This window comes from Anolis carolinensis, chromosome 3 (assembly GCF_035594765.1).
Source record: "Anolis carolinensis isolate JA03-04 chromosome 3, rAnoCar3.1.pri, whole genome shotgun sequence".
In the NCBI taxonomy this organism is placed as follows: Eukaryota; Metazoa; Chordata; class Lepidosauria; order Squamata; family Dactyloidae; genus Anolis; species Anolis carolinensis.
Genome location: NC_085843.1, coordinates 172,616,446 through 172,643,809, shown reverse-complemented (window position 1 = coordinate 172,643,809; position 27,364 = coordinate 172,616,446). Strand labels below are relative to the sequence as shown.

The window sequence follows — 27,364 nt, the reverse complement described above, 5'->3', positions numbered from 1 at the left end:
TATATAGTTATGGTTATATAAATTGTAGTTATATAAATTATGCACAAATAATCAAGAGATATTCAGGAAAATTATCTGGGTTTATGTGCATCTCAGTTCTTTTACAGTCCCTACTTTTGGTCTTTGTTTTCTTCCCTTTGTTTCTACTTTAGTGATCATCACAAGAAAACCTGAAGGAGATTCTTATTATGTGACTTTGCCTTGGTAGAAAAACATTGCCAAAAGTAGGACTGCATTAATTTGGGGATCCAACTAAAGGATTCTTAGTAAATTTAATTGAAGCCTTTCAGCAAAATGTATTTCTATTGAAAAGCATACTTTTTGAGGGAGTTGCTCCTTTCACCAATAGAATCTTAAATTTACAAATGTTTTATGGATCTACACTTGAAAAAGGTAACACAACACCTCCCAACAAAGATAATTCAAGGACCTATAAAACTTGAGAAAACTTGAGCTTTCCAGATGTTATTTAACTATTACTTCCATCATCATTCATTTTGAGCTATGCTGTTTTGAAGAAATTTGGGGTTTCTAATATTCCAAAAAGCATATTTAACACTGAAAAAGTTAAGAAGTTCGAACAACTTAAAAACCAAGGCTTAACTTCACATCTTTAGTAACACCTAGAACAGTGGTGGATATCATGTGTTGCTTCAGACATTGTTAAGCTGCTTGCCACTTCCCAGAACACTAAGCCTACATAATCAATGGTATTTTGGCCCTTCAGATAGCCAATGAAATTTCTCAGCAATGTGAGTGAAAAAAAGAGAAAGAAAGACCTCAACTTCTTCTTTTGCACTCATAGGATGGTGGAGGAAAGCTCCGTGGTCACAACAAGGTGTTTTCAGCCACAACCACAGTCACTATCAATGTGGAAGATGTGCAGGATACACCTCCAATGTTCATTGGCACTCCCTATTATGGATATGTCTATGAAGACACTCTGGCGGTGAGTATTGCCAGGATCATGCATATCCTAATCAAAATAATGTGAAGTTCTTCAATATTGAACTTATTTCTAGGATCACACATACCTGTCTGTGTGTGCAAAATGCTCCTGAAGTTTGCAGAAGGTGATTGTCTGTTTCTTTCTGAAGCAATGACACTACCGTGTTTCCCCGAAAATAAGACAGTGTCTTATATTAATTTTGGCTCCCAAAGATGCTCTAGGTCTTATTTTCAGGGGATGTCTTATTTTTCCATGAAAAAGAATTCACATTTATTGTTGAACAAAAAAATGAACATTTATTATATACAATACAGTAGTTGTCATCATAAACCAGCATAACCAGACAAACTGTGAATCTTATCAAGAATTTCTTATTACTACCAATATTTCCATGTACAACACTTTATGGTACCAATCCTGCATGCTCTGGTGTTCTGTTCGGTGGGCATGCTTCCAAACAAAAACTTTGCTAGGTCTTACTTTCGAGGGAGGCCTTATATTTAGCAATTCAGCAAAACCTCTACTAGGTCTTATTTTCTGGGGATGTCTTATTTTAGGGGAAACAGGGTAGTACAACTTGGAGAACAATGTCACTTGTCTATTAGAAATAGGTAGCTTTTCAAGTTAGACTTGAGATGCTTTAGCTAGAAGGGGTTATTGTCCATGATAGGACTTAGGACAATTTTCTTTCCAGTGCTTAAATCTAATATTTCAAACTGTATCATGAGTGATGAGGAATGGGTGCAGGACTTGGGTACTGGTAAAGGACATTGTGAGCTACAAAAATGAGGCTCTGTAAGGGATCAACAAGAAGGAAGGCTCTGTAAGGGATCAACAAGAAGGAAGGATAAGACATCAGAGTAATACAGGAGACGAGAATAGGCTAGAGCAGCATAAACAGTTTGATGGGAAAATTGTTAAAGAAGCTTATGTCCCTCTGCAAGGAATTTATGTCACTCAAGTATAACATGAATTGACAACAAGCTGATAGTTATTTATTTTGTTATTACTGCATATTTCCTGCCAGGGATAGGGAGAGGTTCTTGTGGGACTTTTCTGCCTTGTGTTCCAAAAATAACTTGTTTAGATTGAGATATAATGCTCTTTGATGGGAGAAAGAGATTTGCTGCTCCACTTCAGGTATCAAATTGGCCAGGATCCAATGAGGATGAAGCTATTTCTGCCTGTGAAAATGGAAGGGGTGAACTCCTTTCCCTGGTTCAGCCCCCAATGAACTTCTACAAACTCATTTGGAGTAACCATTCTGAGTTGGATTCTCAGTGGTAATAAGAGCTGCAAGAAGGACGGGGAAAATTTCAGTATTTCTGGCATTGATGTACAAGCCTGACATTGGATTTCACCCAGTGTTTTGGGTCTGCCCTGTTGCTTTAAGTCATAATCCAACTGCTCAGCACAGTACAGCTAACGGCAAGCTTTAACCTTGGCAGAGATTCATGTTCAGCCTCCAGCAGCGTATAAGATTTAGTTAATCCTGGTTTAGCTTGTTGGACTACAAACAGATATAAAGCTATCCAGAGGTGAGGCCAATGCCTCGTTTAGCTCTCAGGCTCTGCAGCTCATGTTTACAGAACTTCTTCTGCCACCTTTTGTCCTATATTGAAGGCTTTCCTCCCATAATAATCTAGTGCCATATTTCACTGCAGATATTGTTGCAGCCTGCTGAGTGAGAGGGTAGGAGGAAATGATTTCTGAGAACATTGGAGGTGTTTTTCATGCACTTTGTAATCCTGGGCAATAAAAAAACGCCATAAAATTGTGAAACATAATAATTTACCTTGGGCTGCTATTAACTAACGATCTGGAAATGCCTATAATTATTAAGCATGTTGTATTTTTATGGGATCCAGTGAGGAAATCAAGGGCAATTAGGCATTAATTACTTTTATACTGAGACCCGTAACAAAAAATATCATCGTATTATAATGATGGAAATGCATTATTTAGTTATATCAGGAAATTCCACTTCGTAAAAAGCATTTGCTAGGTCTAGGATTATTTATAGATCCAGCGTTGTCCATTATAAGCAGGGGGGAGGTATTGTACATTTTCAGATCTAACATTTTAATTGTTTTGCTTTTTAGATCACATTTTTAGGCAGTGAAATGCATTTCTTGCAGTGCTTTTCAATACTTTGCACATTTTCTTCAATGGTTTTGAGAAAAAATTCAATTTGGGGGCAATTAACAACAAGAAAAATTCAAGAGTAGCAGGTGACAGGGACTGTCATCCCCCCCCCCCCACCCCAAAAACACACACGCTCCAACATATACCAAGTCTTTCCATCTAATGGTAGGGCAAAATCTATTTTTTCTAATTTTTTTACTCTGTAACTGCCCATGTGCCTTCTGAGTTGAACTATCTCTTCTAAACAAGACCAAGATCAACCTGCCCATCTTTTTCTCAATTTCAACAAGTGAAGATATGCTAAATCAGTTACTTATTCTTTTCAGTTCTTTCCATTCTTTGATAGCTTTGTTCAAATGAAAGAAACACTCTTACAAAAACCTGTATTGCTGGCTCTGAAAACTATTTCAAGGCAATGTTTCTTGTGGCCGTCTTTCACCAGGCATTTCCACCACTGATTTCTGAATTATTTTGCCATTTATTTATTTATTTATTAAGTAAATATTTCAATTTCAATATAGCCATGCATCCAACAAAAATGTAAGCTATTTATATTTTGCTTAATTGGGGTTTTTTTTACCAACTTGTTCTGTCATAAGTACTACAGATTTATAAATCCATTGACCATGTCCACTAGTGACATACATGGACATTCGTTGTGCTATGCATGTGGAGTGATTTTTTTTTGACCATGTGCAAAGATCCTATCCAACTAAGAATGTTGCAAGCAAAGTTGTGCATGTGAGGTTATTGTGCATATGCTCCAATTCTGTGGAACTCATTGCCTCCATATGTTAGAGCAATGTTGGAGTTGCGACCTTTTGGAAAAGCGCTCAAGACTTGGCTGTTTGGTTGTGCATTTAAGTAAATCAGATCTAATTTGCCAAATAGTCACTGTTGAATGTTTTTAGGTTGAATGTTTTTATGTTGAATATTTTTTTATATTGTGGAATGATATTTTAAATTGTAAGTCGCTCGGAGCACTCTGGTGGAGAGCGACTAATTAAGAAATAAAGTGAAGTGAAGTTATCAGTGCATTAAAGTAAACAGATTAGCATATGAATGTGTATTGCCTCCATACATTGTCTTTGAATATTGTGTATTGCAATGTACAATGGGTTGTCAGCCATGTGCATTGAACATTGACTCATATATGCCATTTGCACTGGTATTCAATATAGAAGTTGTATAATTGAAATCCACTTGTGGATATTTATGATACACTGAAGTGATGTAGGATCTCAGATTCTATGTGCCATTTTGGAAAGTCTGGCTTCAGGGAGGAAGGTTGCTACAAGCAGTTGGCTTGATGTGCACTTTGCAACCGTTTTATACCACAGAGCTCTCTGTATGAAACCGTTTCCCCTTTTCTCTTTAGGGTTCTGAAGTAATAACAGTGGTTGCTATTGATGGTGATCGAGGAAAACCTAATGACATCCATTACCATATTATCAATGGTAAGTAGATTAGTAGAAGAATCTAGAATAGTACAGCTATTTGCAGTGCAAAATAATTGGAAGCCTAGTTGTAGTTTGAGCTAATTAATTATTTGAAAAATATCTAAAATTGTGTTGATCTTCTATATGGCTTATCTACTTACACTGCAAAAGAGGTCAATGTCACAAGTTTTTTTCACATTTCAATACTTTTTTAAAGTACAAATTCACATCCAGAAAAAATCTTTGGGGATTTTGCACACATGTTCTTGGTGTTGCATGCCTTCATTTTCAACTTATGGTGACACTAAGGTGAACCTATCCCTGGGTTTTCTGAAGGTAAGAGCCCTTTTACACAGAACTCTAAATACAGGTCTGACCCAGCATTCCCGATGCCAGATCAGGCCTGTAGGGAGTCCTCACTGGCAGAAGTGGTTCAACCACCAGGCCAACTAGGCAGTTGCCTGTGGCGCCATCTTGTTGGGGGCGCCATCGAGGCAACTCCTGTCTCCTGCGGCCTGCCTCCGCAAGGTATTGAACTGCTTTTTCTGTTGATTTGTTGTAAAACATGGTTTTAGTACTTAATTTGTAAAATCTTAATGTAATTTGATGTTTAATAGGCTTTTCCTTAATCCCTCCTTATTATCGAACATTTTCACTTATCCAACGCTTTTATTTTTCAGTAATTGGTTTGGGGGGGGGGGTGCCAAAATTCTGTTCGCCTACACTTGAAAAATATTTAGGGCCGACTCTGCTCACTGGGATTCCCTCAGCCACCTAAGAGACAGTTTGGTACTGCTAGGAGCCACCCTAGAGTTCGCCTGCCCCCATCTGTGGCAGTCCCCAGCTGTGACATGACACCTACCTTTTCCTTGCCAATCTGCAGAGTGCTAGCATGCCAATGGAGCAGGAACTGGAGAGAGGAGGAAAGCCCTCCCATCTCCCTCTTCCCTTCTCCCTTTTTCATGGCAGCACCAGACAAAGCACCAGGAAACAGTAACACAGGGAGAAAGGACAGAAGGGACTGCCGCCCAAGACCAGAAAACACAAGATGGCCATCAAGCCAGTTGTGTCGAGTTCCAATTGAGAACTGGGCCAACTGTCTTAACAGTCACAAATTGGGAACCAAACTGGGGCTTTTCCCCAACTTAAATTAACATAGCATTTAGCTGCAGTGGAACTGATCCATATCTAAACTGACCTAGAAAATCAGTGAAAATGTGTCTCCCAATAGTGTGTGACTTTTCCAAGATCACCCAATGGGTTTTCAATGGGTTAAGTGGGGCTCTGTTTTCCAGAGTCATTGTCTGACACTCAAACCACTGCACCATGCTATCTCAGTTAAATCCTACCTGCCTGGTATAGATAGAATTGTGTATATAGGTAGGATGTGTTACAACTGGAAAATAGCCACAGCCTTAGAATTTACAAGTTCAACTGCAATTTCAGTTGTAGTTTAAACCAGAAAAACAATGATTTAGAAGCATGAGGAGACTTCTCCCTGGAAGTTCAAAGAACAAATAATATCAGTGTATCTTGTTTGTTTAAACTTAGTTCTGCTCCAGTCATATACATATCAAAGAGAGAATGATATAGATAAAAAGGCATGGGACGAAGGAAGTTGAACAGTCCTTATTTCTCCAGGTTATTTTTTATAACCTTTCCCAGGGCATATCCAGTTTGATAGTAGCATAGTATAGTTTGGAGGGGTGTGTAATGTTATGAGAGAGATTAAACTCCTTTCATCTGTACTCACTTCAACAAATGGATTTTTCACTATCATATGAAGTTAAACTTACTCCTAATAATGTCTTCAAATATGAAAAACAGCAGAACTACCTAAAAAAGAGGACTAAATTAGCGGAGATCTTGGCAAGGAATCAGGATGGCAAATCAAACCATCTAGTTAACCTAAATGAGTTCAAATCTATAGGGCCAGATGTACTGCATCTCAGGGTATTGACATGCTTGCAGAACCACTTGCCATCATTTTTTTTAGAAATCTTGAATAAATCTTAGGGAGTAGGGTGAGGTGACAGCACTAGAGAAGAGCAAACATTATCCTCCTCATTAAAAAGGAAAATTTGATTAACCAAAACCAAATGCACATGTATAGGATGGGAGATTGGGGGGGGGGGGGAGAGTGTATCAGTACTGTGAAAAGGACCTTGGGAATATTGCTGATCATATAGAGGACATGAGCCAATAATGTGATGCTGAGGCAAAATGATGAATGCAATTCCAGTTTGTATTAATAGAAGCACAAGTTAAGGAGACAGTGTGGTGTACTGGTTTGAGTGTTGGACTAGTATCCTGGAGATCAGGTAATGAATTCCTGCTCCACCTTGGAATCCCACTGGATATTTTCTTTCAGCTTAAGAGGAAGGCAATGGAATAATCCCCTCTGAACAAATCTTGTAAAAAGAACCTTAGTGTGTTATATTCACCTTAAAGTCACCATAAAATGGAAAGAACTTGAAAGCATACAAAAAACAAATATAAGTTGTAGTGGGTTCAAAAAAAGACAACAGAGATGACAAGATGTATGGAGAATAGTACATATGAGGAAAAGTTGAAGGATCTGGACATGTTCAGGCTGGTGAAGAGAAGATCGAGGAAATGACATGACTGCACTTTTTAGAATAGCTGAAGGGTTGTCACAGAGAGAAAGGAACAGGTATGTTCTCTGTCGAACCAGAGAGTACTGCAAATTTTAATAGTTTAAAGTGCAGGGCAGATTTTGATTGAACATTAAAAGGAACTTCGTAACTGTACGATCAGTTTGGCAATTGAGCCAATTGCCTAGAGCAGCGTTTCTCACGCTCTGCTCCTCTAGGTGTTTTGGACTTCAGCTCCCAGAAATTCCAGCCAGCTTACCGGATGTTAGGAGCTGTGGAAGCTGAAGTCCAAAACATCTGGAGGAGCAAAGTTTGAGAACTACTGATCTACATGATACACAAGGAAAGTGATAGCTACAGAAGCACAGGCCAGTCAAACCTATCCCCATTTGTGTCGCACAATATTCAACAACAAAAAAATCTAAACACTTTACTGCAAACAACATTATACTAAACTGCTGCTGCTCAGTCGTTTAGTCATCTCCGACTCTTCGTGACCTCATGGACCAGTCCACGCCAGAGCTCCCTGTCGGCCGTCACCGCCCCCAGCTCCTTCAAGGTCAACCCAGTCACTTCAAGGATACCGTCCATCCATCTTGCCCTCGGTTGGCCTCTCTTCCTTTTTCTTTCAATTTTCCCCAGCATCGTGATCTTTTCTAAGCTTTCCTGTCTCCTCATGATGTGACCAAAATACTTCAGCTTTGCCTCTAATATCCTTCCCTCCAGTGAGCAGCCGGGCATTATTTTCTGGAGGATGAACTCGTTGGATCTTCTTGTGCTCCAAGGCACTCTCAGGATTTTCCTCCAGCACCAGAGTTCAAAAGCGTCTATCTTCCTTATGGTCCAGCTCTCGCATCCATAGGTTACTATGGGGAATACCATTGCTTTGACTATGCGGACCTTCGTTGCTAGTGTGATGTGTCTGCTCTTCACTATTTTGTCAAGGTTGGACATTGCTCTCCTCCCAAGAAGTAAACGTCTTCTGATTTCCTGGCTGCAGTCTGAATCTGCAGTGATCTTCATGCCTAGAAATATAAAGTCTGTCACTGCCTCCACATTTTCTCCCTCTATTTGCCAGTTATCAATAGGTGTAGTTGCCATGATCTTGGTTTTCTTGACGTTTAACTGCAACCCAGCTTTTGCACTTTCTTCTTATACTAAACACTTTACTGCAAACAACAGGACTGTGCAAAATCATTGTTAGTCCCCATAAGTCAGATCAAATTTGTTAAATTCTTATTTACAGCACAATAATCTGACATTTTGGCCCATGCCAAAAACTTAGGAATCTAAACTTATCCAATACTTTTTTGTTTGAATTTTGTAAACCTCGGAAGCTTCCCAAAGTCAGTATCATTTTCATTTAGATTATTTTCCATGAATAAGCTTTCTATGTTCCAGCATTGTTTAAAATAAATAACACTAACAGTAAAAACAATATCATACATCCCATATCTAGAGAAACAAAGCATAATTTTATTATCATGGAATTGCATGGTTTGCACAACATTGCCTCATTCATGAATTGTAATCTTTTACAAGCAAACGTGCAGCCAAAGGCGAGTATGCATCTGCATGTATAATAGACATATGTGATGACTTATGCAATTATTAAAAAGTGTTTTGTTCATAGTTATATTTTAAGATCAAGCTAATCCTTCTAAATGTCTGCAGCATTGAAAACCCACAATTGACCTTGTTCTAAATTACCAATTTCCACACAGCAATTAGAAATATCATGATGTATGAGCACTAGAAACTGCTATTGACCTCATTTCCATTGTAGTCAAGATTTACTTTTTTGATCTATGCATCTTGGTAATGGCCCTCCACATAAGTCAATATGTACTCAGTGTGGAGTCTAATGCCCTCTAATGAAGTCATGCTTATTGCCGATATTAGCAAAATGGGACATTATTCGGCAGTTTTAAAAAATGAGCATTGATATAAAATTAGAGAAAACGGAGCAGAGAGAATAATGATTTTGAGGTTTTCTTTAGCTTGCTTTGCTACAAGTCTGTTTTCTAGCAAGGCTTAAGAATGTTTCATTCCTAGTATATGGAAACGCCATCTGGAGAACATGCAATCTTGTTATAATGAACTGTTGGATGAGCATGTAGTACCTAGGACCACATACATGGGGGCATATTTAGACACTTAGTGACAGCATTGATGATTTATTTATGGAGACAGAAGGAGGGAAGGTAGACAGGAAGCAAGCAACATTCATCTTACCTTCCTACATGGTGGTGTCATCCAATGCTCCACCATTTAAAGGTGAGTTGAGTGAAATCACATGCAAATGAAGGCCTGAGATGATTGTGGATCAGACTAGACAATATATTGTATTTTTTAGAGTTGTTCACCACTTTTTTAAAATATATTTTTTATTAGGGAAAATAAAAAAGAGGGGGGGGAGGGGTATTTTTCTTTTACAAGTAAAGTGGGAGAACAATAGAGATGATAGGATAGTAGGAAAAATCTATAAGGGAGTACAGTAAGTGTGGGTAGATGTTTCAGGTATGGTAGGTAATGGAAAAGGTAGAAGGGTAAAAATGGGACAAGGGGTAGGATAGTTGGGAGAGGGGGGTTCTTGACTTCCCAATCTTCATCTTTGTGTATTCTTCTAGTTTGTTGTATTGTTGATATTTATCTTTCTTTATTTTGTCCTTTCCTTTTTCTTTAGTCTGATTCGCGTTCCTTCCTTCTTAAATTTAATTTCTCAGTTGCTTAATTATCTGGCACTGATACATGCCTTCTTAGTCTTTGAACAATCTCCAGTCTGTTGGAATCTCAGGTCACTCTGTGTGTTCTTTCATTAAAAACATTAATCTGTCCATCTCCATTATTTCCAAAATTTTATTTCATCAATGTTCTATACTTAGTATTTCCTCAAATTTTCATTTCTCCCCATACATTATTCTTGCTGTAATTCTTCAGTTCCTTATATTTATCCCAATTCATCTTCGTCTTCATCCACCTTATCGAGATTTGGAGTGTTTTGTTCCATATCCGTCTTCTCACTTTCAGGTGGATGGAACTGGGGTTTATTTGGTTTTTCCTTTCCTTTATTTTCTGACTGGTCGGGTAGGTTGTGCTCTATATCTTTCTTCAGTTTCTTGTAAAAATCTTTTGCCTTATCTTCCGTTGTTAGCCAAAGCCTTTGTTATCTGTAAGTCACCATGATTCCTTCAGACTTCTCCCATCTGAACCTGATTTGTAGTTTCTTAAGTTCTTCTGTTAAGAACATGTATTTTCTTCTTTTATACAATGTTGTCCTTGGGAGTTCTTTTAGGATGGCGATCTTTTTTTCTTTGTAGAAAGTTGGCTTTGTACTGTTCTGTCTCAGAATTTCATCACGGATTCTTTTCTTGGTGAAATGAACAATTACATCTCTCGAGAGTTTATTCTTTTTTGCATAATTTGTAGATAATCTGTAAGCCTGTAAGTGGTTGTTCACCACTTTTAAGAGAGAAAAAGTAGGATAGAAATATAATACAGCAGCAGCAGCCGCAGTTTTATCTTGCTTTTAAATTAAACCTATTTTGGGTACATCAAATGCAAAAAGAATATTAATAAACATTCAAATCTCTCATGAAGAGAGCCCTGGGCTAATGAGAATGCTCATAGTTCAGGTCGTATTCTGCATGAAGAACAGAAGTGGGTTTTGCATAGAAAGCAGACTTTTCTAAACAGAAATGTTATTTTATGCAGAGAAGGCAACATGCACAGAAACATGATTTTCTGCCAATTTTTGTGCACAAAATGGGAGTGTAGGTTTCTTCAAAAATTCTCAAACATTATGTAAACTTTTGACACGTTTCTCACAGGGAGGAGAAAATGGTTCAATTGTGTGTTATATGCCCATGAGAATAAAATCTATAAATATTTACATGCATTCTTTTTGCTGTTCTGTATATATCCCCATGGAGGGCGACTACTTTTTAATATAAGTAATTGTTCATGATGATAAGTAAATTGAGAATTTTCTTATTTTTGAGAAGTGGTGGAAAACTTAATGTGCATAATCATATGTGTCTTTGTATTGTGACAGGAAGTGAAAGTTCATTTGAGATAAATAATACAACTGGTGCCATTTCTGTTATTAAACCCCCAAATCAGCTGAAGAAAGAAGTATATGAACTGAAAATTGAGGTATTTTTTTTCTTATTTTGTTATTAAAAATCATGCTTTGATCTCTTGTGAAGGAATTATATTCTGCAGAATTTTGGTTCAGATGTCAACAGGTCTCAGAGTCTCATCTTTGGACTTTAAGCAGCTAAGTCAAGGTCCTCCATCTTAGATACACCCTGAGATAATATCTGAAGTAAAACAAGCAGACTGTACTGATCTATTGACCAGCTAAAGAAAAAGGGTATAGATCTAATGTTATTGTATACCAGACCTATCTAAAGTCTTCATATTTTCTGCCAGTTACAGGAACCGGTGAATTTATTATATAGGGAAATAGAGTCTATGGGCATACAAAGGGCACACTTAAAGGACTCAGACCCATAGACCAAACCCAAATCTGATCTAGGAGTAGATACACTCAAGTACATTTGACAGTCTTTGCAATATAATGCCCCTGGAACTATGAGCATAATAAGTTAGGATGGAAAATATATGGTAAGAGGTCAACTTAGTTAAGTGTAAACTTAACAAAATGAACAGTTAGATGAATGGAGATGTTTAAACTAGGAGTACGCGACTCAGCAAAAAACTGTATCTTTTTTGTCCTGTTTTCAGCTCCCCCCCCCCCCCAATTACATTACCATGAAATGCCCGAAATCAGGAGGGGGTGTGTGTCTGTTTTTGTGCCGGTAAGATTTGGTCCATTGGCACCAATGGGGAAACTTTAAAGGCTTGTTTCTCTATCATCATAAAACTTGCCTCACTTGTAGGCCACATTTACGACTGCAAGCTTGCCAAGTTTAAGAAAATTTCAACAATCCACAGATTTTTGGGAGATTCTTAAAGCTTTTCCTAGTTGGTGCATAATTTCAGATTAGATCGGAACTCGTATCTGATTTGTTAAATTTGGGTATATGAAGGTGAGTTCCGAGGCATGCAGGAAAAGCGGGGGGAATTCAGAATTTGAATCACTTACCCAATTTTGTTGTCAATATTTTATAACATTCAGGTGTCTCCCAAAGTCAGTTTAATTTTCACTATAACTATTCATCAACTTAGGAGCCCCCAGTGGTGCAGCAGATTAAGCCACTGAGCTGCTGAACATGTTGACCGAAAGGTCAGTGGTTCGAATCCAGGGAGAGGGGTGAGCTCCTGCTGTTAGTCCCAGCTTCTGCCAATCTAGCAGTTCAAAAACATGCAAATGTGAGTAGATCAATAGATACCACTCCAGCGGGAATGTAACGGTGCTCCATGCAGTCATGCCAGCCACATGACCTAGGAGGCATCTATGGACAATGCTGGCTTTTTGGCTTAGAAATGGAGTTGAGCACCAATCCTCAGAGTCGGACATGATTAGATTTAATGCGAGGAGAAAACCTTTACCTTTTTATTAAGCAACTTTGGTAAAGCTGCTTTTAAAATCTCATTCCTTTTGCCCCATCTTCGCTGGCGCTACCATAAGGGAGGTGCTCTGGGCATAGCTAATCACAGCCATCTTAACTGTCGTTTGGGAAGGCCAGGACCCCAATGTTAGAGATTGCAAAAGGCCCTGCCGTAAACTACATTTCCCAGTATGCCTTGGAACGAGAATGCACCAATCTGTCAGACACCTAGGCTGCATAGGCACCTTAAAACCACACTGAAGCCCAGAACATAGCAACAAGCTGTTTATTGAAGATTATAAGTATGCACAAGCAAATAAAGTTCAGAGTCAAATAAAGGAATGAATCCACAAAGCAGTATACTTTACACCAGACAATTTTGCAGTTATGCAGAGTTGTCCAAATATAACAGCCCAGTTAATAAAACTGGGAATTGCAACAAGCACTTAACAGCTCATTGCCATGGTTATTTTTGTATGAATGATTTCTATATAATGTTTCTGAAATGTATTGACCACTTTCCTTTTAAAAGCTTATAAGAAAGTAAAAACACATAAAAAACTCTGTACAAACACATGCAATAGCCTAAAAATATAACATAAAATCACTAAATCAGTTCAGTTTCAGAAGAAAGTGTAAGTTTTTTGCCGCAAATAATAATCTCTAAACTGAGAGTCCCTTGATTGTTAAATCTATAGCTGTTAGAGTAGATTATTACCAAATCTATAACTATTGGTTAGTTTGTCATTACTAACATTGATATTCAGTGTTGAAGAAGTGCTCTGAAGATTTCTCTTTGCTATGCATACTGGATGGTGGGATTAGAACAACTCCTTGAGAGGAGTTTTTTTAAAGAAGAAGAAAAGGCAAATTCAGTTCCAGCTTTCAGCACTGCAATGTTTTTACCAACCTGAGATCTCGCTCTTTCATTACACAACTTGAAATTGTACATGAACTCTTTGTTTCCCAAAGGTCTTACTGGAAGCTTTGAGGAAAAAGTGTGTCAAATAAGAAAGCAATTGATACTCCTGAAACATGACACAATGTCACATACAGTACTCCATTCTGAGTGGATCTTTTGCTACAAAACCTCTTCCTCTCAGCCTCAAAGAAGCTACAAGATCCATTTGCATAATTATAGAGACTGAGACTGCTATGCCTTTTAATACCATGCCTGTTAAGTTAAACTTGGGGTTTTTATCTAGTATTTAGACAGTCAGCATGATCAAGTGCATTAAATGTTAGACTAGTATTTTATGAGGCTGGGGATCAAGCCCTTCTTCAGTCATAGAAATCCTCTGGGGGACTTCAGGCAAGTTACATTCTTCATTAAAAGTAGTACTGTATATACTCGAATAAAAGCCTAGTTTTTCAGTCCTTTTTTTAAGACTGAAAAAGCCCCCCTCGGCTTATACTCGGGTGAGGGTCCTGGTTGGCTTATATTTGGGTCAGCGTATACTTGAAAATATATGGTACATTTATTATTTTTCTATTATTATTATTATTATTATTATTATTATTATTATTATTATTATTATTGGTATTATTAGATTTATTATTTTTCTCTATTATTGTTGCTACTATTACATTTATTTTACTCTATTTTTATTATTAATACATTTATTATTTAACTCTGATCTTATTATTTTTACATTTATTATTTTACTCTATTTTTCATGTATTATTTTCCTGTATTTATTATTATTATTACATGTATTATTTTACTCTATTATTATTAAAATGATACATAAGTACATTTACATTGAAGAAGATGAGAATAATGATTTAATCAGAGTTGGACAGTCTTATCTTAAATTTGAGCTTTATGTAAATATTCAAAAACATTTAACCTACTGATGCCTCAATTAATGTAATTTTATTGATATCTATTTTTATTTCTGAAATTTACCACTCTCTGCTTATACTTGAGTCAATGTTTTCCCAGTTTTTTTGTGGTAAAATTAGGTCCTCGGCTTATATTAGGGTCGGCTTATACTCGAGTATATACGGTACATTGTTTTGCTTAATGCTTTTGTTCTACATTTAAGAAGAAACCAATCATTTATTTATTTATCTTTAAATTTGGTTGGCTTCTCCCCGCTCCTTCTTGTCTTTTCCTTGAGTCTTATAGGAGATATCTTGGAAACTCTGTAGAACCGAGAACATTAGCAAATATCTACAATATAAGATGAGATCATATTATCTGAGAGCAGGAAGAAACCCAGCCATGTAATTCAACTTGCCACTGCAGAAATTACATACATATTAAAAGAGGTGGGGTGGAGAAAGAGCAGAGAGAGTTGAGAAAGAAAGACAAGAATTTATGCTTATCTTGAGAAGTGGGGAAACCTGTGTTCTTTTGTCTCTTGCTTATTTCAGGCCTCAGAAGTCAGCCCTGAAAGTGAAGAACCAGCATATGCCTTCGCCATAGTAACCATAAGAATTGTTGACCTCAACAATCACCCACCAACATTCTATGGAGAAAATGGGCTACAGAATAGATTTGAACTCACAATGTATGAGCATCCACCAGAGGGTGAGATCCTAAGAGGTCTCAAAATTACAGTAAATGACTCTGATCAGGTCAGTGCCTTATAACCAATCTGTCTTTGTATATTTTCTATGATCCATTATCATTTTAAGCATTGGTGTTATTGCCAAGGACAGTTTTAAGGCTATTGTTCCCATGGTTGAGTCTATGGACCTCTTCACACAGTCCAAAATTTGATGGTGATGGGTTTTTGCCCTTTTGTCAAGGAGACCACCAGATCCCACCACACTCAGTAAAATTACTTCCAGGGCAGCTCTGTGGTGAAACTGGCGCAAAACCCCTGCTACCACTTGAGAATTTTAAAATCGGTCTTACTGGAATATTTTAAAACAATAAATCGATAAATGTTTTCTACACAAACCCTGTTTTATTGAGCCAATATACTGTGTCCAGGTTGGTTCATCAGGTGCTCAGCTATGGCTGATTTCTCTGGTTGAGTTAGTCTGCAGTGCCTTTCATGTTCTTTGGCTCGTGTTTCGGCGCTGCGTTTGGTGGTCCCTATGTCCACAGCTGCATTGTATACGGTAGACTCCTGCAGAGGAGAGAGGATCCCTCTTGTCCTTCGCTGACTGTAGCATTTGTTGGATTTTCTTTGTGGGTCTGTAGATGCTTTGTAGGTTGCGCTGTGTACAAAGTCTACATAGGGACCACCAAACGCAGCACCCAAACACGAGCCAAAGAACATGAAAGGCACTGCAGACTAACTCAACCAGAGAAATCAGCCATAGTAGAGCACCTGATGAACCAACCTGGACATAGTATATTATTTGAGAACACAGAAATGCTTGACTACTTCAACAACTATCATGTCAGACTACACAGAGAAGCCATTGAAATTCACAAGCATGTGGACAACTTCAACAGAAAGAGGAAACCATGAAAATGAACAAAATCTGGCTACCAGTATTAAAAAACTCAAAAATCAGAACAGTAAATAAGAAGCAACACTCTGAGACATGGGAACTAGGGGCAGTTAACAAAGAATGCCCCCAGGCAGAAAGTAGATGTAGCCATTCAAAGCAAATTAGGGAGATTAACTGGAACATTTACGCTGGCCTCCAACTGACAAGAGTTCTTCCCTCACCCTGGACTAGTTCTCACAGATATATATAAACATTCCTTGCTTAATGTGTTGTCGAAGACTTTCATGGCCGGGATCACAGGGTTGTTGTATGTCTTTCGGGCTGTGTGGCCATGTTCCAGACGTATTCTCTCCTGACATTTTGCCCCCATCTATGGCAGGCATCCTCAGAGGTTGTGAGGTTGCTTAGTTTCTCCATACCTCACAACCTCTGAGGATGCCTGCCATAGATGTGGGCGAAATGTCAGGAGAGAATACTTCTAGAACATGGCCATGCAGCCTGGAAAACATACAACAATCCCATGCACGCTTTCTTCTCTCCCAGCACCAGCAACATGCCGCACAGCTTTCCAATACATTTTAAGGAGGCCCAGGGAAGGAACAGTGATGACATGGAGTTCAGTGGAGCTATCCTCCCTCAACTCCCTTAAAATCCCCTCTCTTGCCTGCAAGGCTGCAATTTCCTTTCTGTTTGGGGTTTTGCTTCCTTAAAGCAGTTTCTACTTTCTATTCTAGAGGAGAGATAGACTTCTCTTTTTGTTTGCTGGGATTACTATTATTAATAATATTATCTTTCAGAAGTATTTTTTAAAGGAGAGGGAAGGAGAAAAAGAAGGTAAAAGGGTGACTCTCCCTCTCCAAGCCCTCAAAGGCACCTCACCTATTGTTCCTCAGGTCCCTAACTCCCAGTCAGTCCCATTAAATAAAATGAAGCAGGAAAATAAAGAAAAATAAAAAAGGTTCAACTGTGATGCCAAATAGGGGAGGAGGAGTCGAGATCAGCTCCCTCTTACTTTCATGTCAGGCAGGTTTTTCATACCAGGAGGGCCCTTACTGTTACGGGCTCTCGGAGGTATCGAAGGAAACTGAATCTGCACACAAGTCTAGTTATTGCTGAGCTTTTCCATTAACTGATTGCACAACATACTTATATTTTCTCATATCATTTTCACGAAATCATCTTCTGAATTGATTCTTTTAGAGAATTTTAAAATCGGTCTTACTGGAACATTTTAAAACAAAAAATCGATAAATGTTTTCTACACAAACCCTGTTTTATTGAGCCAAAAAGGAGCAGAGTTCTTTCTCATTTACCGAAGACCTTCTAATGCAGTATAATTCATATGGAAACTATGACAAAGGTTGCTATGGAAACACCAGAACTGGCTTGCACCTGAGCTAACTTAAGAGGAAAAGTTGAAACCTGAGGGCTTAATGCACATGAAAGGGCTGCAATTATTGAAAAGAAAATCTAGCCCATCAACATGTAGCATATATTCTGTATTGTGTTCCCAATGCCATGCTATAGAAAAGGCAACTACGTCTCTACAAGCCTCTTTTAATTTTTGATTTCAATCAAAGCAGGTTCTTCACTTTGCTTTACATATTCTGCCAAAGCATGTTCTTCTTCTGTGACTGCTTGTTTTACTTGTAAGAGTCCTCTGCCCCCTGATCTTCTAGGCAGATATAGCTGGACAACATCACTGCGAGGGTGCAGTGAATGATGACTGGTCATGAATTTTCTTGTTTTTCTGTTTAAATTGTTCAGTTCCACCTGTGTCCAATTTATAATGCCAGCAGTATATCTTTTGATAGATAGATAGATAGATAGATAGATAGATAGATAGATAGATAGATAGAGAGATAATATGGTAAGCAGATGGTTTTTTAGAGAGGAACTTCCTTCTGAAGTTAGCACCAAAGTCTGCTTTCCAGATTATTCTACCCTTAACCAGTGAATAGTAGCAGTTCTTCCATTGTGACTAGATAAATAGGCAAACAGCCAAATCTATTTATATAAAAGCTTTATCTATCTTGTCAGCTAAGAAGATTACTTAAGAAAGCTTCTTAGTTTTCTCTCCACCAATATCTGTGACCCAATGATTCAAAGCAGTCCTTCTGGCCCTCTTTTTGTACTTCTTTCCACAAATTAAATAGAGCTATCTGAGTACAAGAACAGACCTTTTGTGCAACTGGGAACCAATGTCACAGCACTGTTCCTGAATATGATTGCAGACTGTACATTCAGTTGCATGCAGTGAGCCCCCATTCTTGCATTCCGTTCCATGCACAGAGATGGAGTAGAGTTGGCAAACACAAAACAGTCTAGAGAGACAAACTGTTTTCTGTTCCTCTATATGTTGAAAAATTAATTATGTGTAAAAAGTGAGTTTCTTTACAAAAGCACATACATACTAACAAATTTGTCATTAAGAAATGCAGCAATACTATTATGTGCTGTCTTAAGTTACTATTTCTTTTTCCATGTCAATTATTTTTCCACAGGGAGCAAATGCTAAATTCAATCTCCGTCTTGTTGGGCCTGGTGGTATTTTCCGGGTTGTCCCTCAAACGGTCCTTAATGAAGCACAAGTCACAATAATAGTGGAAGATTCTGGTGCCATAGATTATGAAAAGTTCCAGGTTTTCGCCTTCAAGGTTTTGTATCTACATTTTCCTTCTTTAGTTGAAGCATGATCAAAACATGTACGTAGTGTGATTATTGTTTTCAGCTAGCTGGAATGCAACAAGATACTGTGATTGTACCGTGGGCCAACTTATTGTGGGCCAACTTTGAGTATTATACTTTAACTGTGATAAAAAGGAACCATTCCCTTTTCTGAATAAAATGGGGAAAGGCAAAAGCATAGTTCATTCCAGGAGAACCTAAAAGAAGCACCAACTGCTACTACTTTCTCTGTCATGGCATCACCAAAGGCCAGAGTATTTTTGAATGCCTGGGCAGGGAAATTATGGCAACAGCCAGGGGAAACTGCCCCTCTAAGTCAGCATTGGTGCTTTCCCTTCTTTGCAGAATGACTTTGACTTATCCACAGATCATATAAATATCATAATTTTGACCCTCTAAACTACCCTCAACTTATACATGAGTATATACAGTACTTCTTTTTGTGAGCTGTTTCCTGTGTTGCATTGCAATGTTTAATCAATCAGGAATAAGTCACAGAGATTATTATAGATCTGGAAATCAAGCCTTATGAGGAATTACCTAGAGAGCTGAGTATGTTAAGCTTGGAGAAGAAGAAAAATAAATGACATGATAACTATGTTTAAATATCTGAAAGGATATCAGGCAGAAGATGAAGCAAGCTTGCTTTTTGCTGCTTCAGAAAGTAAAGACCTTACTACAATAAGGTCGGGATTCACCATGCATTATGGTGAATCCATGGGGTCCCTGTGAGGGGCATGGAGAACCTGCTCCCCACACCACACATCACCCAACTTACCTCTGGCCCCATCCCACAGGTGGAAACATTCACCACTAGGTCTTCTCCCAACTGTTGTAAAAGCAACATGAAAGTGTCCCATGTTGCTGCAATGGTAGTGTACACTCTTGCTCTCCCTTTTGCCACAAAGCCCTGCTGGAAGTAAATTTACATTGTGTAATGGACTCTGTCACAAAAGAGGAGATCAAGCGGCATACAACGTGCAAATTAGCCCATATGATGAGATTGTATGATTCAAATTAATAGCTTGAAATACAAGGGAAGAGATTCCACCTAAACATTAGGAAGTATTTGCTTACTTTAAGAACGGTTCAATAAAATAGACTTCCTCAGAGAGTAGTGGATTCTCTTTCTTCAGAAACCTTTACACCATCTTTCAGGAGAGCTTTGGTTGTGTATTCCTGCATGGCAGATTGTTGGACTAGATCAGTGGATCTCAACCTGTGGGTCCCCAAATGTTTTGGCTTTTAACTCCCAGAGATCCTAACAGCTGGTCGACTGACTGGGATTTCTGGGAGTTGTAGGCCAAAACACCTGAGGACCCACAGGTTGAGAACCACTGGACTAGATGGTTCTTCTGGTCACTTCCAGCTTTAAGCTTCTATGTACCTATGATTTTATGCATATTTCAGTCTACTGTTAAAGGACAGGGATCAACTATTCTAGACTTCTTTTGAACCCCTCATGTCCTTAGCTTCATACATTCATTTGGTTTAGCTTAAGCAGGTGTAAACTGGAATGAAAAACATAATTATTCCTACTAAAACTAGAAACAGCGCAAAAGGTTATGAAGCCTTGCCCAAGTATGCATAGTGAAGAAATTACATGGTGTGGCTTCATGAATACTAATAGAATTCAGCATGATTAACAGGGCTGCTGTAAACACTGAAGTAAGTAATTAAAAAAAAGAAAAGTGTGTGTTTCTTTTTACTTATGAAATTTCACACTCTGTCTTAGGCAAAACTGTTATTACTATTATCTGAATTTGATCTCCAAAGGGCTTTGTTAGAAACTATACAGCTTCAAAATGTTTTAGTAAGAAAGGAAGTCAAAGAGAAAGTCACTATTTCACAGATGCAAGCAATGAAATCTTCACTGGCTCTATTTGGGGGTCAGATTTTCAAATGTAATTTTACATAAATATATGGATTTTAAAAATAGAGAGAGAGAGAGAGAGAGAGAGAGAGAGAGAGAGGAGGGGATTTATAGCTATTTGTCGGCTGGTTTGTAGTTCTCAGCTGAGAGGTATATAATTTTAGATTGCCTTTTAAAAGCCTATCTCTAATATCTGACTATTCTAAATTACAAGAATAGTGAACAGCTTTTTTTTCTAGTGGTTTCTCATAACCAAATCTCATTCCTGTTTGATAAGAGCCAAAAGTATTATTTCAGCCTTGACCTTTGAGGTGCAGATTTTAAATGCCGATGATCAATTCTGCTCATATCTACCCATTCAGTAAGCAGTTTCTGGCCACCTTTCAGGCTATTTGATAACCCCTACTTCACAACACTGCCACAATCATCCTTTGATTATCTTTGTTCTTACTCTTTTTTAAGCAGAGTAAGGAAAATATTTTTGGATTATAATTCTCAGAATTCTTCTGGCTGAATATGTTGTAGGTCAAGCCAAAATTGTTGTCCAAGAAAGTTAATTTTTTTAAGTTTACCTTTACATCACATTTTTTGAGTCTTCTGAAGGTTTTCAAGTACACTGGAAGATACTTGGAAGCAACCATATCTATCAGGAACTGGGCAATCCATAGCCTTTGAACTGTTTTTGAAAGCAGTGTCCAACTGTCCATGCAAAGATTTTGCCAGGGAATTGATAAAAAAAACACCCCTAAGTAGACTCATCCATGAGTCAATGTAAATATCTTCACTATTATAAATAAAAGAACCATTCATCTTTTCTGGGTACAGTGGTAAAGGCAAGATTTTAGACTGTCCTGGAAGAACCAAAAAAGAAGCATCAACTCCTCTACTATTTCTACTGTGGTGTAGCTTCTGGAGATTTTGAATGCCTCAATAGGAAAAGGGTTTGCGGTCAAGGGTCAGCCCCTTCTCCATGGTCTGACCCTTGACATATCCACAGATCATATCAAAAGCCATATTTTGACCTCAAAATCTGCCCTCAACTTATACATAAAGTTCACTTATATACAGGTACCAGTATATATACTATTTTGTGAGGAATGCCTTTGGAAAAACAACAATAGTAACAACTACAGTTTTATGAAAACCTTAGCCTTTCACTGTTTTGCTTTTTAGGAAACAAAAATGTCTAAAGCTCATAACTGAAAATAATTGTTCCCTATATAAATCTAGAAATTTTAGTTTAAAAAATCACCCTAAAACTTTGAGTTATGTTATACATTGTAAAAGAAAAAAGTATCCCAGAATGAATTTCTAATCTCTACTCTAATCAAGAAGAATTTCTTTCCTAAGCTAGAAATTGGAACAATGGGTAACCAAAGCCAAGGATGTGCTTTCTCAACCCAAATATCTTCATAAATACTGTTCTTTATATACTACATTAAATTTATCACCTTATCTCTATTCACAGTAGGAGGCGAATATAAAAGTTTCCACGTTTTGTCCTCTCAAGAGTCCTGCCATGTGGGTTGTTTAATATTAAGTGGCCCAAGAATATTCATTAATCCTCATGACTAAACAAACAGTCTCATAAAGCCTTAAATTTAAACCACTGTAGAGTGATCAAATATTCAAATAGTACAGAGGTGGAGATGGCTTGGCATAGTAAGGAATCAACCAAGTAGACATGAGGATAAACTAATATCATTCTCATCATCTTTCTGTACTTGTCCCTCTAGCTTGATATATCTTAATGTCATTTTTCTGTTCTGGTATGGTGTGTAACATAATCAACTCCTTGCCCTCTCTTCCTCTTTTAATGCTGTGCCCAGTTATCACATAATATCCTTATTTGGCAAAATGTTCTGATGATGCAACTGTTCCATCATAATCTGGTGGCATCCAGTTGTTTGTCACTATTGCTATCAGAAGTTTGGCTAACCAATGCCTAGAAATGTTGGAGTTGTCTAATTCCACTCAATAGATTTTGAATGTGTTGAAACTTTTGAGTAGCTAACAATCACCAACATTAGCAACTCAAGAAATATACAATAGGAATGTGGCTAAGGTGTTTATTTGCAGATTTTAGCAGATTAACTTCCTATTTCTTTATCAGTTTTGCTAACCTTTTGAAGGTTACCACTTTATTTTGATTCTATGTGAGGTTTGTCGAGTCTTTTCTTGTTCTTTGCTAATTTCAAATTAGATTCCAGTGGTTTAAAAAATAAGATACTATGTGATTTTTCTTCCTCTTTTTCTAACTCTCATAATGGTAATTCTCCAATTACCTCCCTAGCTTCTTGCAATAGAAGTCAACACACCTGAGAAGTTTAGTTCCACAGCTGATATTGTGATCCGTCTTTTGGATACTAATGATAATGTCCCCAAATTTTCCTCTGATTACTACATCGCTAGAATTCCAGAGAATTCTCCTGGTGGATCCAATGTAGTGGCTGTAACAGTAAGTTTTATTCCATGAGATTCATACTCTGGTTTATTAACTGAATTCATTACTATCTCAATATTTATTTAAAAGAATGTTTGGAAAAATAAATATTTAAAATGTCAGGAAATTCTGAAGAAAAGAATCACCGAAAGATGAAAAATCAAATTTTGACTTATTCTACACACAAAAATAATGGATTTTTGAATAGTAACAGTACTGGTGCCAGAGCAGGCTGCTGCTGGCTGGAGGAGCTCCGACCACTGCTTGCCAACAGATATGACTTTTAATAGACATTTAATAAAATTTCAGCAAGGAAAAATGAATTTCCAGCATAGGAAATGTAATTTCTGTACACATAAAAATCAATTTTCTGCGCAAAATCCCACATGTATGTTTTTGCAGAGAACAATTCCCAGATGACAAATAATCTTTGAAACCTGTGCAGTTTTCAACAACTTTCTTGTAGAAATGAGAAAAGAGATAAACTTGTTCATTCTTGCTTTCAAGAACAAAAGTTACAAAGATGTACATTCTCAGTAGTTATTTCCTAAATTGTTTTAAATATATCCCAGTAAATTCCTCTGAAAAATCACAAAAACACTATGTTGTCATGCATTGACAGTAGAGTCTGACATTATTCTAAATATAAAATCAAACTAAAATGAATATTAAGATTAAATTTAAATTAATCAGAAGATCTGCTGCGGTGAAATGAAGTCTGGAATTTATGTGACAAGTTGAAATGCATTGGTTAAATTGCTAAAATATACATCTGATCTGAAATAGACTCACCCTGAGAAAATAGTACAGAACTACCACTTGAAATGGTGCAGGCCACTGAATTTCCTCCAGCAGTTTCCTTTACATTCTGAAACAAGAAAAGAGATTATTGTGCAAGGAGAATAACAGATATGTGTAATATTTTCCACAAAATATTTCCCACATAATTATCTTAAAGTGGAAACTCCTTTATACAAAAGTCCCGATTGCAAAGCATATTCAGTATGACAGTTAGGAGCACAATAGTTTGACTTTATGACAGTATGGCTAAGTGGCACATCTAATTATCGCTATTCTGTGACCTTTTTAGTAATGTCCATGTTACCAAAAGCAATACAGATTTTCAGCTGGCATCGTTTGTCTTTTTGTGGTTGGAAGGAACTAATGCACCCTAATAATAGTGGCCTAAATCCTATTATTAGTCCCAACTAGAGTACAGCCTTCAATCAATTGGATTGAGTTGTATTGACTCATCACTCAAACACTGATTCATTTGGTTTGCTCTAGTTGTTACTAGCCAATAAAATTCTAATCATTTTAAAAGGTCTCTGTACTTCACCAAATTGCAGTTCCCAGAATTCTTTGCTTGTGGTCATCTAAATTCCGTATATGCAAAGACAATGTATCTATTTAATATAGATTTCTCCTCTTCTGCACTACATGCTTTCTTTGTTTCATATATTGTTAAACTAGAATATCATATAACAATTGAAAACAGCAGCTGTACATAGATGGTAAAGAGCAAGATCTTGATTTTCAGAAATCGTCTTTATTTTCTAATTTCCCAATCTCCATAATGCCTAGATATTTTGTTAATAGACAGTATAAATGGATCGAGGAACATTTCCTATGTATGCAATCCTTAGTCTAAAGACACCTGTATCCTAAGTGAAGAGAGCCATCAAGTGGTCAGACAAGTTTATGCTGCAGATTCAGAGAGTTTTGGTGGAAAATTTCATCTATTTCTATGGTTTGTTTTGAGCCCAAGTCGTTCCTGGAACTTGATCCTGAGACATATTTTAATGTTTCACACATCTCAGATGCTATAGTCTCCTCTTCCACCCTGCGAAACTCTTGCCCCATCTACACATATGCAATTTGAAACTATTTTATATGATCAATGTAGAACAGTGGTTCTCAACCTGAGGTCCCCAGATGTTTTTGGCGTTCAACTCCCAGAAATCCTAACAGCTGGTAAACTGGCTGGGATTTCTGGGAGTTGTAGGCCAAAAAAAACAACACCTGGGACCCCACGTTGAGAACCACTGATGTAGAATCATACAATGCAGTTTAGCTGCATTGAACTGTGTTATATGAATCTACACTGGCAATGGCACTTTATCACTGTTACTCATTTCCATGATACAGCACTTTATGAAACCTGTCCCCACTGGTTTGTTTTTAATTACTTTGATTTTATCTGCTTGGATTTTAATGTATTGTCCATTATTTTATTTTGTGTATCGTTGAAATGTTTTAAGTTTTTATCAAATATGTTGTGTCGTTTTTTTGGGCTTGTCCCTGTTGTGAGCTGCCCCGAGTCCCTTCGGGGAGATGGGGCGGGATATAAAAATAAAGTTGTTTATTATTATTATGATTATGATTATGATTATTATTATTATTATTATTATTATTTCACTGACCATATAAAGCTTTTTCAAACAGAAGGCTAACCTGGTCCTTTTACTAATCTCCTTTCACTGACCAGCCAAGATCCTTTCTATTCAACTAGCTTTTAATGAGTAACTGCCTGCAGGGAGACTTTTATGTTGCACTATTTTTAACTCTTGAAAAATAATTTTATTATATGTGTTGTCGAACGCTTTCATGGCTGGAATCACAGTGCTTTCCGGGCTGTATGGCCATGTTCCAGAAGTATTCTCTCCTGACGTTTCACCCACATCTATGGCAGGCATCCTCATAGGTTGTGAGGTATACACACAACAACCCAATGTTATTATAATGCAGTTGATTTTATAAAACCACATATAAAGTTCAATGCATATAGCAATACATAAATAATCTCCAATCCAAAAATAAAATATAGAACAAGAATATATTAACATGCATATTTACTAAACCACTAAAATAAGTAATTCTACTATAGCTACATAACTAAGTAGCAAGAGAATCTACAGTTTGCAGTTGTATAATATCCACTGTATTTTTCTCATTTACATTATAATATAAATGAATATCTAAATTCTATTATTTTGACTAAGTTGTCTGTTACTACTACTTATATATGCTTTTTCATAACTATTAAAGCCAAAATTTATTTTGGCCCCCATTATTCTTTGAACTTTTCCATTATCTTTTTTTATTCATTTAGTCAATTTGTTTGTCTCTGTAATTTTTTCATAACTATAAAGTGAAGTGGTGTGTGGGGTTTTTTCTATTTTATTTTTTATTAAACATTAATTAAATTTAATAAAATATATTCACATTTATATTTATTTATTTTTAGGGTTGTTTTTTTAAAAAGTTATGAAGTTCTTAGATTTATAGCCATGTAGCTGTTTCCTGTGTAGATTCATGGTTGTGGGATCATTTCGATGATCACAAATGCAACTGAAAATGCTATCTTAAAAGCCAATCAGCCGTCCTTGAAGGATGGAGTTCTGTGGCAATGGGGAAGGAGGCACTGTATGAAGATCTATGTAGCATTCTGCAACAGTCTACCACCAGCAAGCAATGATGTGAAGATCAGAAGTAGGATTCCCTACTGAGTCCTGACTCAACTCTGAATTGCACTGTTGCCTGCTGGTCACATCTTGCTCACTAGCGCCACACAACAAATCAGTGAATGTCCCTAATGTGGGCTCTCAGGCAGTGCTATTAGCTTTGTCAGCCACATTGGATCCTAACTAAAAAGATGACAAATCTGTGGAATGAGTGAATGACCATAAGAATGATTTTTTCCCTGGGAGCTGCCACTGTTTCCCATGTACATTGTAGTTCCATCCTCAGTGCAGCTGTTCCTACATGATATATGAAAGTTGAATTCATTTCCATTTTTATCAGATCCCTCCTTCCTTTCTATGTTTAAGGCTACAGACCCGGATTCAGGACTTTGGGGTGAAACGAAATATTCTATATATGGAACAGGAGCAGATCTGTAAGTATTATAGATAGATGATAGATAGATAGATATCTTGCTTAATTATTTTTTTATATAACAAGTTTGGATCCTTTTGAGAAGTCTTAGGCAAAGTACAAGAATCAAGGTAGTGCTCTCATGCATCCAGTTCAAACACAGTATTCACAGGTGCAGCTGGCGGGGACAAGGGACAGGGCCTTTTCAGTGGTGCCCCCCCCCCCGTCTATGGAACGCCCTCCCAAATGAAATTAGACAGACTCCCTCCCTCCTGTCTTTCCAAAAAAGAACGAAAATGTGGTTATGGGACCAGGCCTTTGAACAAGAGTAGCAGTAGAAATAAGATACGATAATTATACGACTCACTGATTGCCCCACTTGGACTTGAAACACGCCTGAATGTAT

The 27,364-nt window shown here is 37.3% G+C and overlaps 1 protein-coding gene across 2 annotated transcripts in view; it reads left to right on the top strand.

Moving 5' to 3' along the window:
- Positions 1 to 27,364, top strand: part of cdhr1 (cadherin related family member 1) — an 80,198-nt gene that overhangs the window by 36,427 nt on the left and 16,407 nt on the right. For both annotated transcript variants that reach the window (XM_008114451.3, XM_062975817.1), the window contains exons 8-14: positions 806 to 949; positions 4,473 to 4,551; positions 11,203 to 11,303; positions 15,044 to 15,247; positions 18,583 to 18,735; positions 22,933 to 23,097; positions 26,913 to 26,980. In XM_008114451.3, coding sequence (XP_008112658.3) covers positions 806 to 949; positions 4,473 to 4,551; positions 11,203 to 11,303; positions 15,044 to 15,247; positions 18,583 to 18,735; positions 22,933 to 23,097; positions 26,913 to 26,980 — 914 coding nt within the window. The remainder of the gene's footprint in view (positions 1 to 805; positions 950 to 4,472; positions 4,552 to 11,202; positions 11,304 to 15,043; positions 15,248 to 18,582; positions 18,736 to 22,932; positions 23,098 to 26,912; positions 26,981 to 27,364) is intronic.